This window comes from Euleptes europaea, chromosome 13 (assembly GCF_029931775.1).
Source record: "Euleptes europaea isolate rEulEur1 chromosome 13, rEulEur1.hap1, whole genome shotgun sequence".
Classification (NCBI taxonomy): domain Eukaryota; kingdom Metazoa; phylum Chordata; class Lepidosauria; order Squamata; family Sphaerodactylidae; genus Euleptes; species Euleptes europaea.
Window position 1 is genome coordinate 52028561 of NC_079324.1, and position 13469 is coordinate 52042029.

The window sequence follows — 13469 nt, forward strand, 5'->3', positions numbered from 1 at the left end:
ACATTCTCACTTCCAGAAACTACAAGGGATGGAGGGGTGGGACAATATAAACCTTGAAACACTGATAAGGCCAAAGTGTGAGGCTTATATTGTCGAAGGCTTTCACAGTCAGAGTTCATAGGTTCTTGTAGGTTATCCGGGCTGTGTGACCGTGATCTTAGTATTTTCTTTCCTGACGTTTCGCCAGCAGCTGTGGCAGGCATCTTCAGAGGAGTAACACTGAATATAACACTGTCCTTCAGTGTTACTCCTCTGAAGATGCCTGCCACAGCTGCTGGCGAAACGTCAGAAAAGAAAATACCAAGACCACGGTCACACAGCCCGGATAACCTACAAGAACCTGTGAGGCTTATGTTTTCAGTCTACATTCTGTGTGTGTGTTAAGTGCCATCAAGTCGCTTCATACTCATGGCAACCCTATGAATCAATGTCCCCCAAAATGTCCTTACAGCCTTGCTCAGGTCTTGCAAACTGAGGGCCATGGCTTCCTTTACAGAGTCAATCCATCTCTTGTTCGGTCTTCCTCTTTTCCTGCTGCCTTCAGCTTTTCCTGGCATGATCATCTTTTCCAGTGACTCTCGTCTTTCCATAATGTGACCAAAGTTTGACAGCCTCGTTTAGTCATTTGAGCTTCTAGGGTCAGTTCAGGCTTGATTTGATCTATAACCCACCGATTTGTTTTTTTGGCAGTCCACGGTATCCGTAACCCTCTCCTCCAACACCACATTTCAAAGGAATCTACTTTCTTCTTATCAGCTTTCTTCATCTACATTCTACTCATCCTTAAAGAACTATTCGAATCCAATAGCATCTTAAAGGCCAACAAGATTCTCAAGGTACAAACTTTCTAGAGTTCAAGCTACCTTCTGATGAAGGGAGCTTTGACTCTCAAAAGCTTATACCCTGAAAATCTGGAGGCCGGCGTGGTGTAGTGGTTAAGAGCGGTGACTTGAAGCGGTGGAGTCTGATCTGGAGAACCAGGTTTGATTCCCCACTCCTCCACAGGAGCGGCAGATGCTGATCTGGTTAACTGGATTACCCCACTCCTGTTTCTCCACTCCTCACATGAAGCCAGCTGGGTGATCTTGGGCAAGTCACACACTCTCAGCTCCACCCACCTCACAGGGTGTCTGTTGTGAAGAGGGGAAGGGAAGGTGATTGTAAGCCGGTTTGATTCTTCCTTAACTGGTAGAGAAAGTCGGCATATAAAAACTCTTCTTCTTCTTGGTCTCTAAGGTACTACTAGATTCGAATCTAGTTTCACTACTGCAGACCAACATGGCTGTCCTCCTGAAACTCTCTTCATGCTATCTCTAAAATCTTCATGCTATCTCTAAAGAGCTATCTCTAATATCCATGAGCAGCAAACTTCTAAAGGTGGACTCTGCAGGGAATTAATTGTCACCCTGGACCAGGCTGACAACCTCTGCCTGCATTTGGGATGGTTGAAAAGGAAACAGTATTCAACTCTATATGCAAAAATATCAAAAGTGTATTACAATACAGTGAATATGACAGTGGAGTGCAAACTAAAACTTATAAACAACCTAAACAAAAATAGACATAAACATAAGGCATAAACCAAGACCACGGTTACACAGCCCGGATAACCAAGAACCAATGAACTCTGACCGTGAAAGCCTTCGACAATATTATAAGACATAAAGTTCATCAATTGAGTCCAAATGACTTCTAGAGGATATAAAATCTCATTTATAGTCCATTGGAACTTGCATGTATCTTGATGCTTAATTTTCTAAAGATCAAGTGATATCTTGATTCCTTGTTGAAGGTAGGTAAAGATGGAAAACGCCTTCCGGAATTTTTAGAAACATTTTTCACATATAATGCTTCTTCAGCCTATATAATTGAAGTTTTAAGGCACCAAACTAAGGGCTGCAGCTTTCCTTAGCAAAGTTCTTTTGGTCTCTAAGTTCCTCCTTCTTCTCCTTCCAGCCTTCTCTGTCACACTGGGTAGCCCAAATCGGATGACATTTTCCCCAAGTGCAAATGGCAGGAAAGGCTTTACCAGAGCTGACACCCATGTAAAAAACATAAGGTGGAAATAGTCTTACAGAATAGGGAGCCTGCAGAGCTGCTATAGTTTGTACACTCCAAACACAGTAACAAAATTTTAAAAAGTCATGCTCCCCATTTGCCAATTAAACTTTCCCGTGCTCCGTGAATGGTTAATAATGTCCATGTCAAGACTACGAGTTTGATGCCCTTCAAGAATTCGCTGCTCAAAATAATCAACGCAACTAGTCCAACAGAACCAACCAAATTAACAAGAGCCACTTCTTTAGACTGAATCTCAATTTTTAAGATTATGATAGATTTTTATCCTACCCTTCCCTGTAAGGTAGGTCAGGCTGAGAGATATCGATTAGGTCTCCCCATGATATTTATGGAAGAATGGGGATTTGAAACTGGGATTCCCCAGATCCTAGGGTGACACACTAACCACTACACCACGCTGGCTCATTTTCTTTTTGGAAGAATGAAGCAGTCATCCTTAGAACTCTCCCTGAAAACCCTCATAACATAAGAACATAAGAAGGCCATGCTGGATTGGACCAAGGACCATCAAGTCCAGCAGTCTGTTCACACAGTGGCCAACCAGGTGCCTCTAGGAAGCCCCCAAACAAGACGACTGCAGCAACTCCGTCCCGCCTGTGTTCCAAGGCACCTAATATAATAGGCATGCTCATCTGATTTTGGAGAGAATAGGTATGCATCATGAATCCACCCCAGTGGTCTTCACCCTATGGGTAATGACCCTAACATGGGACACAGAGTTCCTCCACTTGGGTGCTTATGGAACTAGCGTATTTCTGAAAGGACCTGCTGCACAAACAGCAATGGTGCCATGCCTCTCACCCTTCACACATGCTGAGAAGAGCAGCTGAACAGTGAGACAAAGCCATCCAGTGGTGGAGATCATTCTGCTGTGGCTTGTTCCTCACTATGGTACATCTCCTGGTTCTTGGCTTCCATTTCCTGTCCATAGCTCCACTGGTCTACTGCTCATAATCCTGGATTTGAAAGAGGTGTGGTTAGCACTCTAGCTCCCCCTCTTCCTGTCACATGATGCTGATGCCACATGCCTCCCTGCCACATCTTGCAGCTCGGTGGATCTCAGATCTGGAAAGGTGGAAGACCACTTAGAGGTATAACAATGTTAAAGCCAAATGAAGTATTTATTTAATTCATTTGTACTCCACCTTTCTGCCCAACCGGAACCCAAAGAAACTTACATTATTCTCCTCTCCTCCATTTTAACCTCAAAACAACCCTGTAAGGTTGGGGATTCGAACCTGAGTCTCCCAGATACTAGTTGAAAACTGTTAACCACTACACCACACTGGCTCCTCCTTTGACCTCATCCCCTAATTCACCCAATCAGAAATAAAATATTTTTCCTCATTCAAGTCAGGTTGAAATTTCAAGTCAGGTAAATTATGTTAAAATTAGAAACAGTATGATATTTCCCACCATAATTTAAGGTGTACTTAAAAGAAGAAGAGTTGGTTTTTATACGCCGACTTTCTCTACCTCTTAAGGGAGACTCAAACCGGCTTACAATCACCTTCCCCTCCCCACAACAGGCACCCTGTGAGGGAGGTGGGGCTGAGAGAGCTCTAAGAGAGCTGCGACTAGTCCAAGGTCACCCAGCTGGCTTCACGTGTAGGAGGGGGAAACAAATCCAGTTCACCAGAGCCTGCCGCTCATGTGGAGGAGTGGGGAATCAAACGCGGTTCACCAGATTAGAGTCCACCACTCCAAACCACAGCTCTTAGCCACTATACCATGTGTGGCTTCTTCCCTCTCCCCCTGCCCCGGCCTTCATGCATTTAATAGATGACCTCATACAAAGCTTGTTTAGCTTAATAAGATGAACTGAGGGTTGGTTTCGCTTTTGCAGCTCATGCAAAGAAAACATGTATGGCTGTTCACAGCCAGCTAACCTCTGTAGCAAAACAAACTGTAAATACCCTGTGTGGGACATAGAAGACCAAACTCCTTGGATGTGAAAAAGACATACATTGGAACCCTATGCAGAGTTAGTCCGGTCTAACCTCCCTGATTTCAACCAACTGCACAATGGAGGCTACAACTGCAAATGCACTTCCTGGTAACTCAACCCCGTCCACAATTCATAACATTCAAGTATATCTCACTTATTTAATTTGTACTGTAATAGGCAGAGTGAGCAAGTCTTTTTCTGGGTGCTTCATCCTACATCCAGAAAGCTCTATCCATCTTATATTTCAACTAGGGGTGCACGTGTGGTTCCTCAACGGTGAGAAAAAGGCATTCTGCACATGCCTAGACACCTTTTTCTTCCTACGCACCGAGCCCATAAAACCTTGGAAAACACGAGTCTTCCTCTGCCCACTCTCTTGCCACTGTTCCTGGCTTTAATTAATGCACACGCCCTCTTCACACGAAAGATAACACATACCAGAACTTTCTCCTGGGTGCCCCAACTGAAAGCCCTACCCACTTCCTTGAACAGTGCACTTTGTCCATGATCAGAGGTCCCAGAGTCTGAAACAGTGGAATATGCAACCCTATCCCACTCACCACTGTGTGGATTTATGCACTGTGATACTTCAGCAATGAAGAAAAGGTACTTCGCACACACTTGAGGTCCCAAGACCTGCATCCCTAAAGTACCGGAAAACACAATCCCCTTTCTGGCCCATTCCCCACCATGTGGGCCATATGTACTATGGTTCCCTGGATACGGAAGGCAACGCACACTGCACATGCTTTGAGGTCCTAGGATATGCATCACTAAACTACTACAAAACACTTCCTGCCCCGTTACCTTACGGCATATGTACAACAATTCCCTAGTTTGGAGAGAGACAAGAGTGCACTCTGCACATACTCAGAGACCCTCTGCATCACAAATCCAGTGAAAGAAGGTGCACCACTTTCAGTCCCATTCCCCTTCTGCATATGTGCTATAGCTCTCTGGCCGGGGGGAGAGTTAAGCATGCTCTTGGCTCCAGGAAAGGGCATTATACCCACTCTCAGAGGTTCCAGGACCTGCATCCCTGATGATCCCGGTCTTCTTCCTACAGCATTCGAGTTGTAGTTCCAGCTGAGGGTTGAAGGGACCATGGCTCAGTGGTGGAGCATCTGCTTGGCATGCAGAAGGTCCCAGGTACAGTCCCCGGCATCTCCAGTTAAAGGGACTAGGTGAGTAGGTGATGGGAAAGACCCCTGCCTGAGACCCTGGAGAGCCGCTGCCGGTCTGAGCAGACAATACTGACTTTGACGGACCCAGGGTCTGACTCAGTATAAGGCAGCTTCATGTGTGGGAAGGGGCCATAGCTCAGTGGTAGAGCATCTGCTCGGCATGCAGAAGGCCCCAGGTTCAATCCCCGGCACCTCCAGTTCAAAGGACTAGGCGAGTAGGTGATGTGAAAGACCTCTGCCTGAGACCCTGGAGAGCCATGGCGAGGGGCTGTGGCTCAGTGGCAGAGCATCTGCTCGACATGCAGAAGGCCCCAGGTTCAATCCCCGGCACCTCCAGTTCAAGGGACTAGGCGAGTAGGTGATGGGAAAGACCTCTGCCTGAAACCCTGGAGCGCCATGGAGAGGGGCTGTAACTCAGTGGTAGAGCATCTGCTCGACATGCAAAAGGTCCCAGGTTCAATCCCCGGCAACTCCAGTTAAAGGGACCAGGCAAGTAGGTTATGTGAAAGACCCCCGCCTGAGACCCTGGAGAGCTGCTGCTGGTCTGAATAGACAATACTAGTTTCAATGGACCAAGGGTCTGATTCAATAGAAGGCAGCTTCATGTGTTCATGTCTGGGGAAGGGCCGTAGCTCTCGGGTAGAGCATCTGTTTGGCATGCAGAAGGTCCCAGGTTCAATCCCCGGCATCTCCAGTTAAAAGGACTAGGCAAGGAGGTGATGGGAAAGACCCCTACCTGAGACCCTGGAGAGCCTTGGAGAGGGACCTTGGCTCAGTGGTAGAGCCTCTGCCCTGCATGCAGAAGGTCCCAGGTTCAAACCCCGACATCTCGACTAGGCAAGTAGGTGCTGTGAAAGACCTCTGCCTGAGACCCTGGAGAGCCATGGCGAGGGGCTGTGGCTCAGTGGTAGAGCCTCTGCTTGGCATGCAGAAGGTCCCAGGTTCAATCCCCGGCATCTCCAGTGAAAGGGACTAGGCAAGGAGGTGATGGGAAAGACCCCTGCCTGAGACCTTGGAGAGCCATGGGGAGGGGCTAGGTGTAGAGCCTCTGTCTGGTATGCAGAAGGTCCCAGGTTCAATCCCCGGCATCTCCAGTGAAAGGGACCAGGCGAGTAGGGTGATGGCAAAGACCCCTGCCTGAGACCCTGGAGAACCGCTGCTGGTCTGAGCAGACAATACTGACTTGGACGGACCCAGGGTCTGCTTCAGCAGAAGGCAGCTTCACGTGTGTTCATGTGAGACGCGCTCTGTACATGCTCAGAGAACCATCCGCCTGGTTGTTGTTGTTGGTGCGGGGTGTGTGGGGGGGGGTTTGGGGACGACGACCGCGCGGCCCGGCCGCCACTCACCATTGTGGTTGACCCAGGCCGGCTTCAGGAGCTTCATTTTCCTCCTCCTCCTCCGCCTCCTCCTCTTCTTCCTCCTCCCTTTCCTCCTCTCGTCCGCCGCCACCGCCGCCGCCGCCGCCGAGGGGCTCCCTGGGCCTCCGTGTCGGGAGCGGCAGCGGGTCGGGGCCGCCGGCGGCGGCCGGGGCTGCTCCGCCGCTCGGGCCGGCCTGGGAGCCGGCGCCCCGCCGCCCCGCACTACCGCCGCCGCCGCCCGCCGCCCCTCGGCCCGCCCGCCGCCGCCGCCGCCGCCGCCGCTTCCCCCTGCCGCCGCCGCCGCTCGTCGGGCTCCTCAGGGCCGCTCCATCCCTCGGCCCCGCCGTCCCGCCGCCGCCGCCACCAGCCGCTGCCGCCCCTTCGCCCCCCTCCCGGCCGCATCCCCCGCTCCCGGCGGCTCCCCGGCAACGCCGGAAGTCAGCGGAGGGCAACGACCTAAGCGGCCCGGCGGGAAACGCGGACGACGCCCAAAGCGCCGGCGGAGGGGGGAGGCGGGGAGGCGGGGAGGGAGCTGGCACCTGGGCCGACACCCCACCCCCGCCTCTGGCCCGGAGGGGCTGGGGGCCTCCCCTCGGCGGAGACACACACGCACACCCCTCACCGGCGAGGTGTAGTGGTTGTGTGTGTGTGTTAAGTGCCGTGAAGTCGCTTCCGACTCATGGCGACCCTATGAATGGAAGTCTTCCAAAATGTCCCATCCTTGACAGCCTTGCTCAGGTCTTGCAAACGGAGGGCTCCGTGGCTTCCTTTATTGAGTCAGCCCATCTCTGGTTGGGTCTTCCTCTTTTCCTGCTGCCTTCAACTTTTCCTAGCATGGTTGTCTTCTCCAGTGACTCTTGTCTTCTCATGATGTGACCAAAATACGATAACTTCAGTTTAGTCATTTTAGCTTCTAGGGTCAGATCAGGCTTGTTTGTTTGTTTGTTTGTTTTGGCAGTCCACGGTATCCGTAACACAGTTGTGTGTGTGTGTTAAGTGCCGTGAAGTCGCTTCCGACTCATGGCGACCCTATGAATCAATGTCCTCCAAAATGTCCCATCTTTGACAGCCTTGCTCAGGTCTTGCAAACTGAGGGCTGTGGCTTCCTTTATTGAGTCCATCCATCTCTTGCTGGGTCTTCCTCTTTTCCTGCTGCCCTCAGCTTTTCCTAGCATGACGGTCTTCTCCAGTGACTCTTGTCTTCTCATAATGTGACCAAAATACAACAGCTTCAAAATATTGTCGAAGGCTTTCACGGTCAGAGTTCATTGGTTCTCGTAGGTTATCCGGGCTGTGTGACCGTGGTCTTGGTATTTTCTTTCCTGATGTTTCGCCAGCCACGGCTGGCGAAACGTCAGGAAAGAAAATACCAAGACCACAGTTACACAGCCCGGATAACCTACAAGAACCAACAACAGCTTCAGTTTAGTCATTTTAGCTTCTAGGGTCAGATCAGGCTTGCTTGTTTGTTTGTTTGTTTGTTTTGGCAGTCCACGGTATCCGTAACACAGTTGTGTGTGTGTGTGTGTTAAGTGCCGTGAAGTCGCTTCCGACTCATGGCGACCCTATGAATGAAAGTCCTACAAAATGTCCTGTCTTTGACAGCCTTGCTCAGGTCTTGCAAACGGAGGGCTCCGTGGCTTCCTTTATTGAGTCCATCCATCTCTGGTTGGGTCTTCCTCTTTTCCTGCTGCCTTCAACTTTTCCTAGCATGACTGTCTTCTCCAGTGACTCTTGTCGTCTCATGATGTGACCAAAATACAATAGCTTCAGTTTAGTCATTTTAACTTCTAGGGTCAGATCAGGCTTGCTTGTTTGTTTGTTTGTTTGGTCAGTCCTCGGTATCCGTAACACAGTTGTGTGTGTGTGTGTTAAGTGCCGTGAAGTCGCTTCCGACTCATGACGACCCTATGAATGAAAGTCCTCCAAAATGTCCTATCTTTGACAGCCCTGCTCAGGTCTTGCAAACTGAGGGCCCTGGCTTCCTTTATAGAGTCTATCCATTTCTTGTTGGGTCTTCCTCTTTTCCTGCGGCCCTCAACTTTTCCCAGCGTGACTGTCTTTTCCATGAAGATGATTCACAGTGGGTCGCCGTGTTAGTCTGTCTGCAGTAGTAGAAAAGGGCAAGAGTCCAGGAGCACCTTAAAGACTAACAAAAATATTTTCTGGCAGGGTATGAGCTTTCGTGAGCCACAGCTCACTTCTTCAGAAAGCTCCTACCCTGCCAGAAATTGTGTTCGTCTTTAAGGTGCTACTGGACTCCTGCTCTTTTCTACTGCTAGTTCACAGTGGGTAGCCGTGTTAGTCTGTCTGCAGTAGTAAAAAAGGGCAAGAGTCCAGGAGCACCTTAAAGACTAACAAAAATATTTTCTGATAGAAAAGATCTGAAGAAGTGATCTGTGGCTCACGAAAGCTCATACCCTGCCAGAAAATATTGTCGAAGGCTTTCACGGTCAGAGTTCATTGGTTCTTGTAGGTTATCCGGGCTGTGTGACCGTGGTCTTGGTATTTTCTTTCCTGACGTTTCGCCAGCAGCTGTGGCCAGCATCTTCAGAGGAGTCACACTGAAGGACAGTGTCGAGAGACACTATGCCACAAGGGGTCAGAGTATTCCTGTGGTGTATGATGGTCTTCACAAGAGTGGTTAAGAGTGGTGGTTTGGAACGGTGGACTCTAACCTGGAGCACCAGGTTGGCTTCCTCACTCCTCCACATGAGCGGCGGAGGCTAATCTGGTGAACTGGATTGTGTTAGAAACATTAAACACTCTTATTCCATTTTAACGAAATAGAGGGAGACTGAGGCCAGAAAAATCCATTTCAACATTTTATTGCAACAGAACGGGAGTTAACACCTTTTGGCCTGTCAACTCAAAGGTTTGACAGGCAGTCCGACTTCTTTTATTCCCTACCATCCCAACTCAATATCCCTCCTCCATCCCCCCCACTGGTAGGAGGGGAGGAGTTTACATCACTTTCAGGCCGTCCTGTTGGATATAACACAACTTACATCATTTTACACCATCCCCTCCCCACAATTACACCCCTTTGTTACATTGGTTACATTTGATTATTATTCATAATCTCTTTGCACATGCGCTGTTTAGTTTGTTTACTGGTTAAACCCTTCTCGAACTGTTAGCCTTTCCTTGACTTTTCTGCATGTTGCCAAGTTCTAAACTAGGGGCTTCCAGCTAGCCTCTCCTTGAACTGTCTCTGCCTGTCTGTTCCCAAAATGTTCCACTAATAGCCCTTTTCCTATTGTGCCAAGTGTGTTAGAATGGAGACAAAGGAGTCCAAGGAGACTTGTAGTGTACCAGAGTTGGCCTCTTATAGTAATGGCTGTTGTGCTTAAACCCAATAGCACCTTCCACCTTGATCTTAGACCTGGTGGTGCTGCCTAGGTTCTGAGGTAGTCTGTTCTGAGGTAGAATGTCTCCTGCTCTTTAATTCGGTTGCCTCTGAGGCTAGCAACACCTGGGAATATCCCCTCACTGTGGAGACAGTCACAAGATTCCTCCATATTTTGAGTAGCTAAGAAGCTAGGGCCCTGACCTGGATGGCCCAGGCTAGCCTGATCTCGTCAGATCTCAGAAGCTAAGCAGGGTCAGCCCTGGTTAGTATTTGGATGGGAGACCACCAAGGAATACCAGGGTTGCTGTGCAGAGGAAGGCACTGGCAAACCACCTCTGTTAGTCTCCTGCCATGAAAACCCCAAAAGGGGTTGCCATAAGTTGGCTGCGACTTGACGGCACTTAACACACACACACACAAGAAGCTAGGAGGTTAAACTGCAAGAATCCTGCACCACGTAGCACAGACAGCCTGATCAATGATCCCTTTAGAAGGCTTTCTTACCTCTGAGGGAGTCAAGGTATACGTTAGCTTCCCTCTCCTGACCAATCCCTTGAAAAGAGTTCCTGACACTCTGTTTGTGGCATTTGTCTATTGAATATTACCATTTAACTATTGAGCATTTCTTAAATCTATTTGTACCCTCTGTTGTAAATCTGCTCTTGTCTGTAGTTTTAGATAGACTTAGTCAGCAAACAAGGGCTGCTTGTGATAAGCCTGTCTTATTGTATCAATACCCAATAACAATAAAACAGTAGGAGGTTGAAGATTCAAAGCAGTTTGTTTTATTGGCCAATACACAAAACACCTGGTGAAAATTGCCCAAAGCGCAGGACAATTCGCACAAACATCAAAGGAGTGCAAGCACGGATATAATCTTTGGTAATGGGAGGTTCAAAGACGTAATACATGGCGTCAATACATATAACCAATAATAGATATTTAAGGATTTGAATACCCTATTAGAGAATCGGAGGCGTTACATAGAAGTGGTGATCTCATTCTCACTAATGAGCAGTAAAGACCCTCATGGTCAGGTGCTTCTCTATTTTATCCTAAATTACTGCAGTTCTTCTTATCTTGGACCCTGGCAGCTGCCAAAGCTAACTAAGGGAGTTTTCCTAGCTGGTCCTTATGATGGGGAGCCAGCTTATGAAAGCATACTGGGGCCTTCTATGGATTCTCTAATTAGCTTCTAACTAGTAAAGCTGGGCCTCTTATACTCAAGGCCTTTAACATATATGTGCTTGGTGTGACTTTAATCATAGATGCCAACTCTTATACACTGAGTATGGCATATTCATAAGTGCAGATTATACTTTATTGATTACAAAGAATATATTTCAAATCAAAGAATACATTTCCCATAGCATATAATGATTCAGGCATTTCACTTGCTTCTCAACTCTTGATGAACTTATCTCTGCCTTCTGCTTCACATCTTGTCATCTTGGCCTAGTGTTAAATATTGTCCGCTAACCTCCTGTTGGCTCATGAACAATTCTCATTAGCGAACCTCCTGTCTATATCAGCAGACACACAGCTGGACTGGACAACAGCTTGTTGCAGCTGTGGATCAGAGAAATTAATTTTAAGTACCCTTCAATTGTAAGCCAGTTTGAGTCTCCCTTAAGTGGTAGAGAAAGTCGGCATATAAAAACCAACTCTTCTTCTCACGTCACTTTCCTTCCTCAGAAAATGTTCTGCTATTGATAACGGTAGGTAGTTGTGTTAGTAGAAAGAAGTGAGCTGTGGCTCCCAAAAGCTCATACCCTGCCAGAAATTGTGTTAGTCTTCAAGGTGCTGCTGGACTCTTGATATTTTCTACTGCTGTTGATTAGGGGCTTTTTCAGAGATCAGGGTCTCTGAGTATGTGCAGAGTATACCCTTATCTCTCTCCAGACTAGGGAATTACTGTAGGTGTGCTGTAAGGTAACGGGGCAGAAAGTGTTCTGTAGTATTTTAGTGATACATATCCTGGGACCTCAAAGCATGTGCAGTGCATGTCACCTTCCATAGCCAGGGAACCATAGTACATATGCCTACATATTGGGGAATGGGCCAGAAAGGGGATTGTGTTTTCCAGTACTTTAGGGATGTAGTTCGTGGGACCTCTAATAATAATGGGCTATTCCAGTTATTTTGTATGGCATAATAGTGGTTTATTAGCACTTTTCAGCTTTCAGAGTGCTGCCCTGCACACGTCTTCCAGCTATATTTATTATCATGATTTATGAGCACTTTTTGGCATTCAGAATACTGCCGTGCGTATAGCTCATATCTGTAAGGATTGTTTGCTATTTATGTAGGAAGTCAGCAACCCTGTAAGGTAGGCCTGTGTTCTAACGGTGGGGAAGGCCAAGAAAAAGTAGAATGTTGGGCTGGGCAGTGAGATGGAAATGTACTTTACACATTCTAAGTGATACTCTTTTATTGATACACATGTTCCAGAAACTGCAGGCAGCCATGTTGGTACATAAGGGGGGTGGAGCAAAAGCTAGAACACATAAATATTTGGATTAAGTTTCATCAAGATGTGGCTGAGTTTTTGACAAAGGAAAACCCGGGACTTCAGACTATTATGATTTCAGCAAGGAGCAGAGAAGGTGTAATGCAGATTTATTTGGGCCAAATGAAATATTGATATGACCCAAAGGCTACTGGGGACCAAGGTGCAGCTGGTAGTAATTTGCAGTTACCCTGGACAACAGTGACTTAAGATCGGGCTGTTAGTGTGTGAGAGCCTACGGAGAGGGGAGCAGTTTCCTCCCTCCACCCTCGCTGTTCCTTAGGATCCTCCCCACAGAGTTCCATTTTGGCGAGCTGCACGAAATGGAGAGGCAGGAAAGCTGTGTTGACAGTACTTTGGATGCAATCCCCACAGTGCGGTTCCTATGCACAGTTGTGTGTGTGTTGCCATCAAGTCGCTTCCAACTCATGGCGACCCTATGAATCAAAGTCCTCCAAAATGTCCTATCATTGATAGCCTTGTTCAGATCTTGCAAACTGAGGGCTGTGTAGGGTTGCCAACCTCCAGGTACTAGCTGGAGATCTCCTGCTATTACAACTGATCTCCAGCCGATAGAGATCAGTTCCCCTGGAGAAAATGGCCACTTTGGCAATTGGACTGTATGGCATTGAAGTCCCTCCCCTCCTCAAACACCGCCCTTCTCAAACCCCACCCTCCTCAAGCTCCGCCCCAAAAACCTCCAGCCAATGGTGAAGAGGGACCTGGCAACCCTAGGGCTGTAGCTTCCTTTATTGAGTCGATCCATCTCTTGTTGGGTCTTCCTCTTTTCCTGCTGCCCTCAGCTTTTCCTAGCATGATGGTCTTTTCCAGTGACTCTTGTCTTCTCTTAATGTGACCAAAATACGATAGCTTCAGTTTAGTCGTTTTAGCTTCTAGGGTCAGATAAGGCTGTTTTTTGTTTTGGCAGTCCACGGTATCCGTAACACAGTTGTGTGTGTGTGTTAAGTGCCGTGAAGTCGCTTCCGACTCATGGCGACCCTATGAATGAAAGTCCTCCAAAATGTCCTATCTTTGA

The 13469-nt window shown here is 48.0% G+C and overlaps 1 protein-coding gene across 2 annotated transcripts in view; it reads right to left on the minus strand.

Moving 5' to 3' along the window:
• Window positions 1-6720, minus strand: part of LOC130486574 (protein HIRA) — a 56811-nt gene extending 50091 nt beyond the window's left edge. Inside the window, exon 1 of one of the 2 annotated variants that reach the window (XM_056859873.1) lies at window positions 6561-6720. In XM_056859873.1, the coding sequence (XP_056715851.1) occupies window positions 6561-6597 (37 nt within the window). In that variant the 5' untranslated portion in view covers window positions 6598-6720. The remainder of the gene's footprint in view (window positions 1-6560) is intronic. The other variant, XM_056859874.1, reaches the window with a different exon arrangement.
• Window positions 6721-13469: the final 6749 nt, after the last annotated feature.